This window comes from Ammodytes marinus (assembly GCF_949987685.1).
Source record: "Ammodytes marinus genome assembly, chromosome: 21".
Taxonomy (NCBI): Eukaryota; Metazoa; Chordata; class Actinopteri; order Uranoscopiformes; family Ammodytidae; genus Ammodytes; species Ammodytes marinus.
Window position 1 is genome coordinate 18,775,487 of NC_137225.1, and position 16,252 is coordinate 18,791,738.

Sequence of the window (16,252 nt, forward strand, 5' to 3'; positions counted from 1 at the left end):
AGCTGCAAAAGTTTGGACAGGGTTCAACTGTTCTGACCGACAGTTTTTTGCCATTGTATCATTGGAATGAATGAAGAGGGTGTGTTGTTTGACACAGTGCAAATGTTTCACACAACCAAAGACAACATAAATGTAAAACAATGTTTACACTGACAACGGGACAGCACTCAATGCTGTGACCCTGCTCTTAGATGATGGGGCCTTCTATGATTCTTGATAACCGCATAGAATCAACACAAATGGCCACATAGCTTCATTTTTACGACCTACCTCGCACATCTGGAGCTGGAAGAGACGGCGCTCCTTCTCCATCTCCTCAGCGATCTCGGCCCCGGTGATCTCCGTGCGGATCATGCCGTGCTGCTTGGCGTGCTCTCGCTTCTCCTTCTCGATCTTTGTGCTGAAGCAGAGGAGAGGACAAATCCTTAATGGATGAACTTTTCTTCCTGAACAAGTTTTCTTCTTCTCCAAAATATCGCGGTTGGTTTATAGAGCACTGAACGCTGCAACATTATGCACCATGACCATCCAGGTCTATTTTCAGTCCCCAGAGTCAAGACTCAACATGGAGAACAGCTTTCAGTTTATGTGCAGCACAGATTGGGAACAAACTACCAGCCTGTTTTCCCTATTGGTTTTTTGTTATCCCTCAAATGCAATTTCGACACTTGTATTCTGTCTTATTTTTAATGCATTTGTATGCCCCTGCAAAGCCCATTGAATTAGCTTGTGTCTGAATTCTGAATAAATATATGAATAATCTTGCCTTGCCTTTTACATCATATATCACCAAGTGTTGTGTTCTACAATGTAGAATATGCATTATCTCCTATAACACTCCTGGAGGGTCCAAACCCTGTTCCTGCACATTATCAACAGTGTTTGATTCATTATTCAGTACTGTATAATTAGCTTGATGGTGCAACTATAGTCTAATACAACAGCACACTTCTGTACTTACAACTTGGCTTCGTAGTCCTTCCATGCTTTGTCAAAGGGCTTCTTTATGTCCTGCAGAAACACAGGGGGGACAAACATCAGCCCACTACAAAGAGGTCACCGTGGGGACCAAGTTATTTGCAGAGTTTGGATCGCTACCAGAGTTCCAGCAAAATGCCTCACTGGACTCAGGATTTATGAACCACGCCCCTCCATGTACCCCAAACATCAAGGGTTCATGACCCAGTTACTCGCCACTCGCCCTCCAGCGCAACACAAAAAGCCAGTGTTTACTTCTGCAAGATTTACAGAGTGTGTCTCTTTGGAACAGAGAGCCAGAGAGAGAGAGAGAGAGAGAGAGAGAGAGAGAGAGAGAGAGAGAGAGAGAGAGAGAGACAGAGAGAGAGAGAGAGAGAGAGAGAGAGAGAGAGAGAGACAGAGAGAGACAGAGAGAGAGAAAGAGAAAGTATCAGGAGGAGAACTGTTTTAAGGTAAATCTTACCCCTTTCACGCCTTTCAAATCGCCCTTCAGCAGCGAGTCCAGAGTGAAGATCACATTGTGGCTGAGGCTCTGGAGCTGTGAGAGGACACAAAGAGAAGAAGAAGAACACATGGAGTTATAATGGAGCTGCTGTCACAAGAAAACATAGCTAACCTAACTTAGCGTAACACAGCAATGGCAGATTTGTATAGGAAAAAGGCTGAGCATATTCTGTAGATTTGTTTTAAGAAAAAATTTAACTGATCTTACAAACAAGTAGTGTCTGCTTAGCTGGATATACCTTATCCCTCTGTGGAGAACAGATTGGTTGTTATGTAACCAACTCTTAATAATAACACATCAAAGATCATAGAACTTAGCATTTTAGGCAAGTTTCTATAAATCTGTCCCGCAGCCTCAAATACTGACTGAAGCACCAAATGAGTATGAAAATGTTCCCCAATAAATGCACTGTTAACTCCTGTGTGAGTGATGTTGTGCTTAGCTTTCTTTCTTCTTTTCTTTTAAAACAGTTGGTGCCGGCGCAACAGGCCATTAACACCATATTTACATAGTATCACCTTCTAAAGTTGATATGACAAACGTGTTAGCAAACAGTGGCCTATTTACACATTCAGCACCCAGAGCAACTACTTTGACATTGATTCTGAGTTGTGTTTCTATCCAACTGATGAATGTAAGTATGATATTAACTCTTGTTTTGGTAGACTCCTGGCTCTTTAGTTGCTAAATGCTCCATTAAGTTCCCCAGCTAACAGCTAAATTTGTCTGGCTGCAATCCATTGCTGGACAGGTGGCACACTGTTGGTTTTAACAGAGCTTTTTTTGGCTGCCGCTTTTTTTGGAACTGATGCTGATGAGAGCAATGAGAGTGAACCAAAACAGCAAAGTTGTGGGGCTGCAAATCCAAAACAGGTGATGATTATCTGACTGTGGATTTGTAACTACAAGCGACCCTTTCCACATTACCCATTAGATAATTTAATAATACATATAAAGCATATTGAAAAGTGTAGAAGAATCCTGTTTTCAGCGTGAACAAATGAACTAACGTTGACACGGTTACATTGTTAAGTATAGAAATCATGGGATTTGTGACCATTAGAAAAATATAGAATAAACCTGGCCTCATCCTTTTTAAGCTGCATTGTACTGCATCAACACATTCACCCCACTGCTGACCGAAGACACCAGAAACATAATAGCAAAGGTTCTGCCAGAAAACAGCAAAAGTGCTTCAAGTTGCCAACGGCTCCGGTTGCCACAGCTATGCTCAGCAGCAGCCCTAACCATTAGGATCAGCAAGGTCCTTTACAACAGTGCTAAGCATTTAAGTCTCTGTTGTTGTTAGCCAAGTCCACACGGCAGCGGTCAAGGAAGTAAACAACGCTTAATGGCCGCTAATGTGCTCCTTAAGTGCCTGTCTTGCATATGGCCAACGTCAGGATCAATCTTCTAGCTGGCCAGTTGCCTGTGTGCGCTCTAACAGCCCATCCTGGAAACCGTCACTGTCTTCTTTTTGCTTTGTGTGAATATATATACGATTCCCAAAAAGGCCGTAAACACAAGAGATAGATGCAGAAAAGCTGGCAAAGGACTGGCCAGATCGGTCTATTAAAACCTAACAATTAAGCCGATAACACGTGTAGGATACATCTAGGACAAGCACCATTCATCAATTGTCATTTGTAGTGTTCGCACATACCAGTAGCCCTTGGGTGTATTGAAGTCTATTAAAAAAAACTCACTCAATAAAACACTCAAAATGGAAAAGACTTAGATTTTACTTTTCTGCAATATGCAAGTAGCGCCAACAAGTGAGTGATTTAAGAAGTTTTCTGAGTGGACACACACACACACACACACACACACACACACACACACACACACACACACACACACACACACACACACACACACACACACACACACACACACACACACACACACACACACACACACACACACACACACACACACACACACACACACACACACACACACACACACACACACACACACACACACACACACACAGAGAGAGTTGTTCCTGGTTCTGCCAAGTGTATTTATGGAGTCTAATCTCACTGTCAGCCACACAGGAAGAGAGGGAGAGAGCGGGGATGGGCTCTTCTTCCAACAACAATCACTCAAACAGGATTCAAACTGGACCCATTATTCAACACAATCGTTAGGGGAAATCCACGGCAGGCAGACAAGAGAATCGACTGTGGGGGAGAAAATGCATTATAGCCACTGTCAGCTATACAGTCCGACTGTGAAGGTGAATTTTAAAGAAAGAGTCTTATTCAGCTGGGACCTGCAGACACACAGACTTCTATGTTACATGTGTGAGGACTTTTACTGACCACAGTGCTCGAACAACTCTTAACCTACTAAACTACATGCCTAACGTCAACCTTCAACCTAGCGTAATCCTTGTCTTAACCTTAAACCCAAATCCTAAACCACTTGCATAAGAGTAGACGGGTTAAAAAAATAAATAAAAAAAATTGGGAGAATTTTCTCTGTTAGATCCATGTGAGGACAATAGCACTGTGTCAGACGGGCGTTTCATCTTAATGGCTTCATGAGTGTAGGAGTGTGGTCATGCTGAACTCACCAGGTTCTTGAGCAGAGCAGACAGCTCCTTGGTGAGGGAGGAGAACTTGACGAAGGCCGTGCCCAGGTCGGGGTTGTCGCGGCTGATGAAGTTGCTGCCGAATTTGTCCAGGGCCTGGGCATAGTTCTCCTCATTCTGGACGTGGTCTGTGTTGGAAACAGAGAAGAAAAAGGCCAACCAATGGTCAGTTTACCTGGGCTGGACGCTGACTGGAAGTGGTTTGGAAGTTTTAGAGAAATGTCTGGATGGGGGTTAACAGCATGTGTCGGTAGTCACAAAGTGAGTCATAGGGACAATTAAACCTATCAACACATGTACTGAAAGGGAATCTAGATGGTTGGCTAGGTGTTGAAACTCAGTACTTTTTAGGACCAACCGAAAAGTGTCCGCAGCCCTGAATATTAATAATGGCAAAATACCACAAGTTGTGATAAAATATCCAGTCAGATTCGTTATCTGATTAACATTCTTTCACGAGATAGTTACTTTTTTATATTATGATTTTCGGCACAACTCTAAAAAAGCTGCTTGTGTTTAGACATTTATTGTTTGAGAAGTTTGGCAATGTCCTGAAAGTAGCAAGCAACGTAATAAATGGTTTTATAAATATTTAGCAACATTAATTATTAAAAGTGGATTAGGTATTTAATAAGTATGTTATTATAAGCATTGGTACCAAAACTGTAGAGAAAAATGAGTGACCATAACCACCCCTGCCTGGTCTTTCTCACATACCATAGTAGAGTTGCTGCAATTGCATTTATAACGCTTTGAAACTCCTAACAAAACTATACAGAGGCATACCAATGCTGCAAGATATTTTTTTTACAAGTTATATTAAAGTGAAGAAAAGGGCTGAGGATGAAGAAAATATTTCAGTGATACGCTGTTCTCCTGTCTGCTGGAACAAACATGTTTTTGTAAATGGTTTAAGATTTCCCAGTGACGTTCACGATAACACAGATGGGGCAGAAATACACAACAGATCCTACCATGGAAAAGTTCCCTTCATCATCAGTGCAGCAAAACACAAGTGATACAATGACACACACATGTGACCTTAACCCCCCCCCCCCCCCCTTGTCTTTGGATCAGAGTTGCTCCGGAGAGACTACAGTTTTAGTAGGTTTGGACTGTGGTAAAGTGGTCGTAATGTACAGCAAATGTCAGCGTGACGAGACGTGTGGCTTCTCCAGGTCTATGAAACTCTGCGGGAGCCGTCGCTCACCCTGCAGCATTATGTCCATCTGTCCTTGTCGTTAGAGAGAGACAGAGAGGAGAGGCAGCTGAACAGTGAGTGACGTTTACTCTGCTGCCAAATCTGAGGAAAAAGGCTCCTGAGAGGGAAGTCAGGTGAGACAGGCTCATCCCTGCAGCAGCAGCAGCCATTTTGAATATGTGTCATGTTGGAAACTCGTATACAAGATCCAAACAGGGCCGCAGTAACCACAATGAAGATGATGAGGTCATGCCCTCTGTATATTTCTATTTATTGTATTTTCTGTCTTGCTGTGTTTTTGTCTTGGGGTTTAGGGTTTTGTAGTATTTTATAGTCCAAGACGAGAATATATATATAAATCATTCGGTATTTCTTTACAAAGTATGCGTTGAATTAAAGGTGGAGTCAGTGATTCTGGAGAATGCTTGTTGTCAAAATCCCTTTTTGTCAACATCAGTGAATATCTACTCACGATCCGCTACCCGTCCATACTGTGTGTGTGATGAAAATAATAATCCAGTGTGAATATAAAGCCTAGGTTGTAAGTGGGCATGACAGTGGGCCCCGTTTGATAACATATTCTTTTACAGAGCCTAGGCTGTGTATTTACGTCTTTCAGCCCAAACATAGTACAGACAGGTAGCGTATTGTGAAGAGATATTCAGTTATTTAGACAAAAGGGGATTTTGACAACAAGCGGTGCTCTCCAGAATCAATGACTTCACCTTTAAGTATTTTTGTTTAAACTATTCATGGTCGGTATTTGATCTGTTTAAAATAAGTATTTATGTCTGTATATAGTTGCCTTAATTTTCCGTCAATCTCGTACTGGATTTGAGTTGCCTTCCCACGCGCACAAGGGATTCATAGCGGATGATGCAACATTTAATGCAGTCCGTATTTTAATCTAATTGATATCAGCCTGTGTACCATTTGCTCTCTTTGCAACATATCAGAGCTGTTCTTACTGCTGAAGCAAATCAAACATTGTCTACTGCTGCTGCTTTAAATTTAAAAAAATGCTGAGCTGGCTAAAAGACAGAGTGGCTTTTATTAGGGAGAAAATACCGGATATAGCGTGATGTCATTTTCACAGAGTTAAGCCCTAAATGGAATTGTTCATCAAAGATACGTCTACAAATGAAGAATACTGTAATCAACATGTTAGTTCTTTTAGACAGCAAATCAGCGCAATGTGAATGTGCATGGCTGGCTGTGCTGCTGTAAACTGATACACCAGCTGCCCTTCTGTTGTGTTTCTAACAACGTAAGCTGCTGTGCTCAGTGAATCTTTGCTGCAGCACTAAACTGCACTTGCTTTTACCACCGGTAGCCACAGGTGTCGCCAAATCACCCAGGACTGAACTCTTAAGGATTATGAGTTTAAGTGAATTAAGTATCTAGAGCGACTCATGACCTTGTTGTTTCTCAAAGCCCTGGCTACAAGCCCAAAGGTCTCACTACTATTCAAGATGAATATTGCACAAACATGCATCCCATTCATTTTTCTATTTTTAGACCACTATGACTAGATATAGCCAAAGTCAGAAAGTATAGTTTTTTTTAGAAGCTTGTATTTGAAACATTAGTTTTCCTTTTCCCATTCAAACAGGCGTAACGAGAGTTAAGTGTCTTTTATTCAGAGCACAAACTTTTTCTTAGAGGGGCAAAGCTGTGAAACTGTCAATTTACAGGGAGGAAGCAGCGCTCCAAAGCCTTCAGTGGAAAAATACTGATGATCCGTGTCACAGCGATGAGAAAAACAAACTTTTTAGGTGTTGGTTTCTGTCTGAACACAAGCAAGCACGCACACACACACACACACACACACACACACACACACACACACACACACACACACACACACACACACACACACACACACACACACACACACACACACACACACACACACACACACACACACACACACACACACACACACACACACACACACACACACACACACACACACACACACACCATCTGCTCAACAAAAGGCAAAGTTCCAGACGGGGGGGCGGGAGCTGATCATTTTTCATCATTATGGATATTTAAGAAATCCTGTCCTCTCCTGAAAGCATACTCAGCAATTAGGCAAAGTACATTCAGGCAAGTTTAATTTAGAAACGAGACACTCTCACCTTGTCCTGAATTGTAGATGGCCTTCACTGATTTCTTCACTTTCTGCAGGGAGGTGCGGTCCTGGTCCAAGCCCTGAGGAAAAAGAGGACCAGAGGAAGACTTTTAAACTTTGGTTACATCCTTTAAAGAACTACAACTAGAAACATACACAAACATTTAGAATTGCAACGCATTTTGCTTTAATGTTGCAGCATATTTGAGGAATTTATGGACATAAGAAGAACACTATTTGCTCAGTCATTCAAAGCTTGCACACTCCACAAACCTAATGTAGACACACTACAGAGTGCTCACAATACAGAGCTTGACCTGAAAGTGGTATTAATCAGAATTTCGACACTGTTGACTTCTGGAGCAAAGCCTATGCGCTTTATAATTGAAAAAAAAAACAGGCAGGACCCAGTTTTATCACGTTTGGACAATTTATTACGCTAATTATTCAGAAAGAAACATTTCAATGTTGGGAAAAAATAAACACTGCCACTGACCCATTGTTATCCCGAGATAACTGTCTCGCTTTCTTGCAGTTTCAAAGATTAATGCTCAAGAGTTCGGCATCCGAAAGCACCAGTGGGTTAAATTAATGACCAGTATAAATAGAGAACATTTTGCAGGCGCCATACATCACTGCCCTAGGGGTTACTCATTTAACGATAATGCATAGCAGCAAATCCTACAAAGCTATTTGAGATAACGTTGTGCTAGTGTGACCTGTTGAACTGATGATCTACACATCATCCCCCCAAACAAAACAGCTTTACACAAGAAGAATTCATCATCATAAACATAATCCACATGAGAAAATCTCCTGTTACACCTCATTGAGACACATCATGGTTGATTTATGGCCAGATTAAACCTAAACATAAGTACATTTCAATCAAGGGAGACAATCCTCTAATAACGTTATCGGTAAAGCATCTTACTCACTATGTATGTAATTTTATAGCCTTGCTTTTGTTTAAAATCCTTGCAATTATCAATAAAAAAAAGATGTCCTGATTATAGTTAGTAATGGGCATAAATAAAATAGAAAAGCTGTGGTTTAAAAGCTTCTACGAAACTGCCTCTAGCCTTTCTTATGTGTGAATATTGTGAATGTAGTTAACTGTTGGTTTTATTAAGATAAATAATTTTTTATCACCTTCTATCACTCACTTGTTGACATATTTGTGTTCAAATAGGGTTTAACATAAGCCCCTTTTACACAGAGATTGCGGCATATTGACGGAACAACATCACTCCAATATGCCGGCTTTGCTTGCTTCTGTGTTATTTACACAGAACCAAGCAACGCCGGCCTGCTGGCGCATCAGTAGCCCCTTTTACACAGCCTCCGGAACGAAAGAGGTGCTTGTAAACAGCGTCAGGTGTGACGTAAACATTTAGCGCCGCGCCGGTCAGCTGCTTTACAACAACAACAATGGCCGGTGAATTGAGAGCAGAAGTGCTGGAGCTTGCAGTAAGAGGGCCGTATTTTACTGTCCCCACGATGTGCCAGTTGATCTCGCTACGCGCTGAGTCCAACATCACTGGGACAGTTAACCAAACTGACTAAATCAATCCGACCGCTTCACCTCTGTGTGTGTGTGTGTGTGTGACAGGTTGGTTGTGAGCGAGTCTCTTTGTGAGGGCAGCGATCTGCCAATCAGACATACACACAGTGTGTGAAGTCACGTTACTGTAGACAGAAATAAAGTGTGGATATACGCTCAGACTTAGGATAATAATAGCGGCGGCGGAATGTGTTAGCAAAACAGTAGCTCTGTGGCTAACAGCTGAGCCGGAGCCTTCAGTCAGCTGAAGCAGACAGTCTAGCGGGGCTAGCAGACTATTCCCCCGTTACTAGGTCGACCTTCAAACTGAACAAGAGCCCTCCGCTGCGCGTCGGGCTCCTGCTTCAGCTTGTCGGTCTTTATTTCTAGCAAGTGACCCGTTCGCTATAGGGGAGACTGGGTATGAAAGTAACACTTTTTTCCAGAGCACTTAAACTACCATTTCTTTTAAAGCTACAGTTCTGAATTTTTTAGGCAAAGTACCCATATTTGTCTACTACAAGTGGCAACCATTTAAATTTCCTCAACTATATCACGGAATGTGTGAGATTAAGACAAATAAAATGTTACCATTGTTACAATTTACCCCACTACCGGGGTAGATTGTAACACCTACTGGGGTAGGATGTAACAGATATACAAAATGCAAAAAAACAATGGTACTTCATTTGATAGGCCCATTTATTGATAAGCATAAACAACAGGGTAGGTTTGAAAATAGATTCACCAAAAATATTCTTAAATTATTATTAATATTAGAGAATTAGATATTAATGACGATAGTGACATGCATCGTGTGTGTGTCTGTGTGTGTGTGTCTGTGTGTGTGAGTGTGTGTGTGTGGTTGTGTGTGTGTGTGTGTGTGTGTGTGTGTGTGTGTGTGTGTGTAGGTGTGTGTGTGTGTGTTTGGTGTGAGTGAGTGAGTGAGTGAGTGAGTGAGTGAGTGAGTGAGTGAGTGAGTGAGTGAGTGAGTGAGTGAGTGAGTGAGTGAGTGAGTGAGTGAGTGAGTGAGTGTGTGTGTGTGTGTGAGTGAGTGAGTGAGTGAGTGTGTGTGTGAGTGAGTGTGTGTCTCCTCACGCTAGTAAATGAATTGTCTCTATGTGCATTGATTCCAATGGATAACAGTGCCGGGGTAAGTTGTAACACATGTGTTACAACCTCCCCCGCCACTGTTTTCCATGTTTAGCTAGCTATATTAGCATGGTGCTTTGACGTTAGCAAGAGATAGATACACCATTCTTTACTACAGAAACCATAGTTTGACCTGATACAACCCATACAACTGTATCTACAACGGTAAAAGTACTAGAAGAAAAAGTTTAAAAAAAAAAAAAGTTCGTTTTTTACCTAAAAATTGGTTTTTCTCCCGTAGCTCCGGGAAAAATGGCTCAAACGACTGGAAAATTTTCATGTGTGATCGTAGAGGAGTTCTGAGGAGACTGACACCGTCACATGGCTAATTTTTGATCCCTGATTGGTCGAACTGGCGGTGTTACAACTCTACCCGTGTTACTTTCATACCCAGTCTCCCCTACTTTATCCCTTACTTAGCCTAGCCTAGCTTTCCATTGTACAACTTCTCCTGGGCAGAAATAGACTCATACACTCTGCAAAATGAAGCGCGGGGGTTTGGATTGAGCAACGGACCTTATGATCAGATAGATTATACACCGTTCCTTTTATTTGGTGATTTTTACGGGACATCAGGCCGCCGTGGTTAATGTTAAACACACGTCCTTCAACTGCTAACATGGTCGCATGTTTAGAACGTAGACTATGGAACGTCAAACGCCCCCCTGTTCCGCAACAACAAGCTGGAGCATTTAAACAGAGAGGCGGAACTGATCGTGTCGGGAATCTTACTACCCCCCGAGGTAGTAAAATTCCCGGAACGATCACTCGCACCTTTCTTCCCTCGTTCCGCAACTGTCGCATTTACACAGCTGGGGGGAGGGCCGAAAGGCCGGCATATTCCCGGCTTTCACTGGCTGTGTAAAAGGGGCTATAGTGACCCAAGGGCGTGACTCATGTCCCACATTCACCACTGTTATCAGATAAGCTGCTGAACTGCTCTTTGATGATGGGTTTTCAGCCTAACCAAATCCCTCAAATAACAAGTGATTGGTTAATATTTAATGATGTAATGAATCTACTGTAGGGATTGTAATGCATTAAATCAATAAACAATCCTTTAGCTAAAAAACCAATGGGAGCCATTTTAACCTTCACTGGAAATGAGCGGACAGGAAGTAAAACCGTATCCATGAGCCACAAATGCCCCACAACGCTTCATTAATTCAGAACGGGATCAATGGGTTTGTTACTCACGTGGTTGCATCAATACTAAACCCCATTCGATTTGACCACCATTGGTATTCCTCTAAAATATATTTTCTATTTCAAGCAATACATCCCTGGAGTATTTCAATTCTCTGGGATTAAGTTTCTAGTACTTAGTAGTTTTCCCTGATTACTATCGGTAAACACTGTGTGATAAAATGAAAGGATTTTGAATGAGAATATGGGTCAAGCATTTATTCCTGCTGCGAGCTAAACATCTATTATAATTTCAATTACTGCAGAAAAGGCTGAGGCTAATGAGGAGGGGACTCATTAAGATCAGAAAGAAGTGGACACAAACACACGCCTGAATTATCTGGTGGTTTAAAATGTGAACCAGTGTTGGTGAGCTTTAACAATAATGTAATCTGCCAAAACATTTAATATCCAGGCCCATCTTAACCAAAGGGAATGGAACCAGAACTCTGCCATGTTTGCTAGTAATAGATGATAAACAAACGACAAAAAAACGGCAGTACATCAAGGTCAGTCAGTTAAGAGCAGAAGAGCACGCTCAACAGTGGGCTAATTAAATTTCACAACATAATTAAGCCGTCCGTGGCCTCCCCTGGACAGATTTAAATGGCTCTTCTCCAAATAATAGCAGCAGTAGTTTGCCGCCGCGGGCCCTTTCTGCCGGGGACAAGCCCTTTGATCCCCTCGCACATGGGAACAGACTCTTCTGCTCAGTCCTTCAATCACACTGCCTCATTATTTAGGCCTGTGTCTGTTTGGCTCAACCGGGGCTCAAAAAGGCTTGTGTGAACATTCTGTAATCTTTTCTGTTTCCCTTCTGTAATCTCAACATCTTGGCCAACAGACGCTACGGCACAGACTGTGCTCGTTAGCCAGTGGGCCTATTCTTGACCATAGAACACTATGCTATTGGCTGACCAGTTGATAGCTACTGCTAAAGGCCACCAAGCTGGGTATAAACTCTACCCACCAAAAATCTATGAAGAGCACCATAGCTATCTGACCCTGATGCATGACAAAGGGAATACATTCTCCATTTATGTGGTTCGACAAGTTGTTTTCTACCGCAAAAGTAAAAGTAAAAACAGCCAACGCATTTAACAATCTGCGTTTCCTTTCAACACACTCAGACTCAGATTGAGTCCCTCTGCCAATTTAACGCCTCCAGAGTAAATCTGTGATTATCCACTTGGTTGTCGTGATGATTGGGATGAAGAGCACCAAACAGTGGCTGGGCAGTAAGACTGACTTTTGTTGGGCTCATGTTGCGAGCAGCTGGCACCGCCACCCAAGGGGTCACCCATAATCCACTCTGTCTGTGGTGCTCATAATTAAATATTCAGCTGTAACATAAATAGATTTTTATAGCTTTGCTTTTTTAAGCTCTTTTTTTAAAATGTAGATTTTAGTTCATTTTAAGTCAAAATCTGATTTAGTAAATGTTTTTTTACAACACTGACAACATTCATTCAAAGTCCGAACAAAATGTAGGAGACGGATAAATGATCAACATCTACACGTTGGTGGTAGTTGTTCAGTGGTAAATGTGACTAATGTAACTTGGAGATGAAGTTTAGTAACGCTGTGATCTCTCAGCTTTCTAGTGGGGGAAATAAGTAATGAAATAGCGCTGTCTTGGCTCGCAGTCTTTGCAAACCCTTGGCAACAGGCAAGAATGCATCCAAACCCTGCTCTCCAAAAGGCTGACAACTATTGAATATAGTCAAAGGATTGTTTTCATCTGCCAGCTACCAATGGCAAGCTCCCACTCAACACTGGGGGATTAGCTAATGTGACAATGCCAAAACATCTGCGGTCGCTCGTCTTCTCCACCCCAACAGCAAGCGATGCATACGCTCGGTTTACTTAGTGCGGCTGAGAAAAAGAGGCAAATAATATAGTACATGTCATGGCCATGTGTTATTTGACTGAGAAACGTCTATCTTGAATAAACCATTTATGCTTGTGAAAGTCAACGTGTCCATGTCAGAATGCTTTTTAAGTGAAAGTCTGTCAGAGACTGAGCCAAAGAGGTCAAGGGGCCAACTTAAAGGAGGGCCAGCGTAAAGCATCAAGGTCATAGATGAATAAGTTCATAAAAGTTCATAAAATGACATACGTGAAAATCTTGTATCGGAAAAATAAGCAATTTTGTGGTATAAGTAAAAAAAATACTTATGAAAGCAAAAATGTAATCGTGAACAGAATAATTTATATTTTTATTTAAATATTTTGAATAAACTCAGCAATCAAAGGCTGGAAGGCAGACTGATCAATGGTATAAAGTCTTGGGGCAATGGTGGGATGGGAAATATGATTGAAATAAAATAAATCCCAGCAATGCAGACAGAGATGTATTAGATTTTATTAGTTGATTGATTAGTCCATCAGTTGTTTGACAGAAGGTTAATCTGTTAGCAAACCGAAACATTTGTAGCTCCCAGTTTCTTCAATGTATAGATTTGCAACTTTTCTGTTTTACATCATTTGAAATGGAATGTCTTGTTGTTTTGGACTTGTGTTCTGACAAACAAGACATTAAAAACAAAAATAGCCCCAACAGGACCAAAACCCCCTACAGAGTGACCCGTGTCGGCATTCGGGGTTAATGGGGGGCCGACATCCTGGATCCCAAACAAACACACACACACACACACACAAAGTCATGCCCAGGAGGTTGAGGGCCCGGGGGAAATTGTCGGTTGAAGCGACTGGGCATGACTGACTCTGAGTCTGTCTCAGCTTCACGCATCCTGCCCGAGGGCCTTATCCTCCCTCAGCAGCCCTGTCGTTTCCCCTGCAGCCGTCCTTTGACAGGAAGCAGGAAGCGGCCCGGCTTGTCAGTGTCCTGTCGTGGGTTCGTCAGCACTCCGTCTAATGACACCCGAATGTCTCCACTGACAAGCTGGTGGAATGAAAAACAACAAGGCGGCTTTTTTCTGGCTGGTCTGGGAAGTGCTTTTCATCATTTGGCTGATCCCATCTTGAGATACTTGCTCTGTCATTGTCATAGCACGTCAGTTGCCTTTTTCTCATTTCCTCCTTCTCCCCCAGCTCCTTGAATCTAGCTCTTGTCCTCCACCTAAGCATTTGGCATCGCACTGTCTGGGCGGGCAGCGGCGGTGCGGACACAGAAGAGATGCGATCTGGCATTGTCACACGTCGGGTCGACATTCTTCAAACGTGGAAACTGTGGGACGAAATTGCTCTGACTAAACTAGACCCTAGCACACTGGGACTCGACTGTGCGACGGTGGCAGATCTTACTCTTCTTCTGGAGGCAGAGATTGGGATACAGCAGTTTCTCAGAATTGCTTGAATGCTAAACTATTTCCTAGAAGAAGTAAAAACAGGAAAGGGCACAATCATCGAAGGACTTCCCCAGAAGCCGGGACACTGGTCTATAAACGTCTGTGGTGGCACTCTTTTGAAGGAAAGTGACCAGATCCACTTCAACTTTATGTGGAATTTGTTGATTCCCCCTTTTGCACAATTGCACTCTCATTTCCTTTCTGGCTCACAATTACCCAACAGTCACCATAAGAAAACACCAAAATAAGTGAATATGTTGATCTAGAGCAATAAAACTATTCCTGCCTCTTGTGTGAGGAGATGAGTCTGTTTGTCTGTCCGTGTGTTGAGTCTATGTGGCATGACTCAAGCAGGAAGGGTGGGGAGCCGTTTTCATTGGCAGGAAACAAATGCACATCCCTTTCTCTGTGTCTGCAGCCGGAGAGAGGCCTTCAGCTCTCCAAGTGGGAAGTGGGAAATGGGAGAGAAAAAAAACGAGAGGATGTAACATTTGCAAAAGCAGCTAAGGTCAGCGGGCCTATTTATCACTCTGTACGGAAAGAGATCGATCAGTGGTTTTGGTTAAAAGGTGTATCAAGTCGACCACATGACTGATGATGTACTGTGTCTGAAATGGCAAATAAAATATTGCGTAAGTGCATCTTTTTCAGGGTTTGCAAGTTCATAAGGAAACCAGACATCAATCAACAATGAAATGGTATTTTTCTGAATGGACCAAAGTGAAGATTTTTTTAATATTTCTGTAGAGGTTTTCATATCAATAATTGATCTATCCCTTAGCCACATATTGGCTGATATTTTTGCCATTCAAAGCTCACTTTTGTCCCTGCTTTTGTACACCTCCCTCCACCCACTCACATTTCTTCACTGGTGCACAACAGACGCCGAAAGAGAAAATGACAAAGCAGTGATAGGAAAAGCCCAAACCACATGTTTAAGAATTTGCGTATGCCTTCTAACTACACATCATCATCTTCTCTGTGGCATAACATCAGGTTCTAAATACATTTCCTGGTTTTAAGGAAGCCTTTAGCATTAAAAGAAAATCGCTTATAGAGAGTTGAAAAAATTATTTAATCTACTGTCTGGGATCCATCGCGAACAATGAATGAAGTTAATGATTTTTGTATTATTTATTTGTTTGATTTGGTAATGTCAAATCAGCCAGAAGGAGCCCGATTTAAAAAGTCCTCCAACAAAACTTCAAGAAACAACAAACTACGTCTACAGGCCGATGATGGCGCTAGAGGAAATGTTAGGGACTCACCAAAGTAGACTCATCCAATAGCAGCTCAGATATTTCAGTCATATTCTAACTACTCAAGTGATGTAACAATTCGCTTAATGTGAGACTTAACAAAAAGTTCATGATACTATATTTTGCCAGAAATGCTCAGCCTTTTCTTATAATTTTTTCAGTAGCGCATTGCCTTTTTGCAGCAACATCTCTATTCCCATTTGTGGACCCCCTCCCCCCATAGCACTTGAATGTCCCATCACAGGGAAGTCCAAACCACATAACTGTCTCTGCTCTCAAGCATCATGTCATAATAATGTTACTTTCTCAAATTATAAAGTGAATTTAAACATATACTGTAATGATTTGCCAACTTTAATGAGAAAAATTAAGAATCTAAGCT

The 16,252-nt window shown here is 42.0% G+C and overlaps 1 protein-coding gene across 2 annotated transcripts in view; it reads right to left on the minus strand.

Annotated features, from left to right (window-relative positions):
- asap1b (ArfGAP with SH3 domain, ankyrin repeat and PH domain 1b) overlaps positions 1 to 16,252 on the minus strand; it is a 62,303-nt gene that overhangs the window by 33,076 nt on the left and 12,975 nt on the right. For both annotated transcript variants that reach the window (XM_080050449.1, XM_080050450.1), the window contains exons 2-6: positions 7,428 to 7,500; positions 4,065 to 4,210; positions 1,442 to 1,516; positions 962 to 1,011; positions 271 to 400 (exon numbers count right to left, since the gene is read on the minus strand). In XM_080050449.1, the coding sequence (XP_079906575.1) occupies positions 271 to 400; positions 962 to 1,011; positions 1,442 to 1,516; positions 4,065 to 4,210; positions 7,428 to 7,500 (474 nt within the window). The remainder of the gene's footprint in view (positions 1 to 270; positions 401 to 961; positions 1,012 to 1,441; positions 1,517 to 4,064; positions 4,211 to 7,427; positions 7,501 to 16,252) is intronic.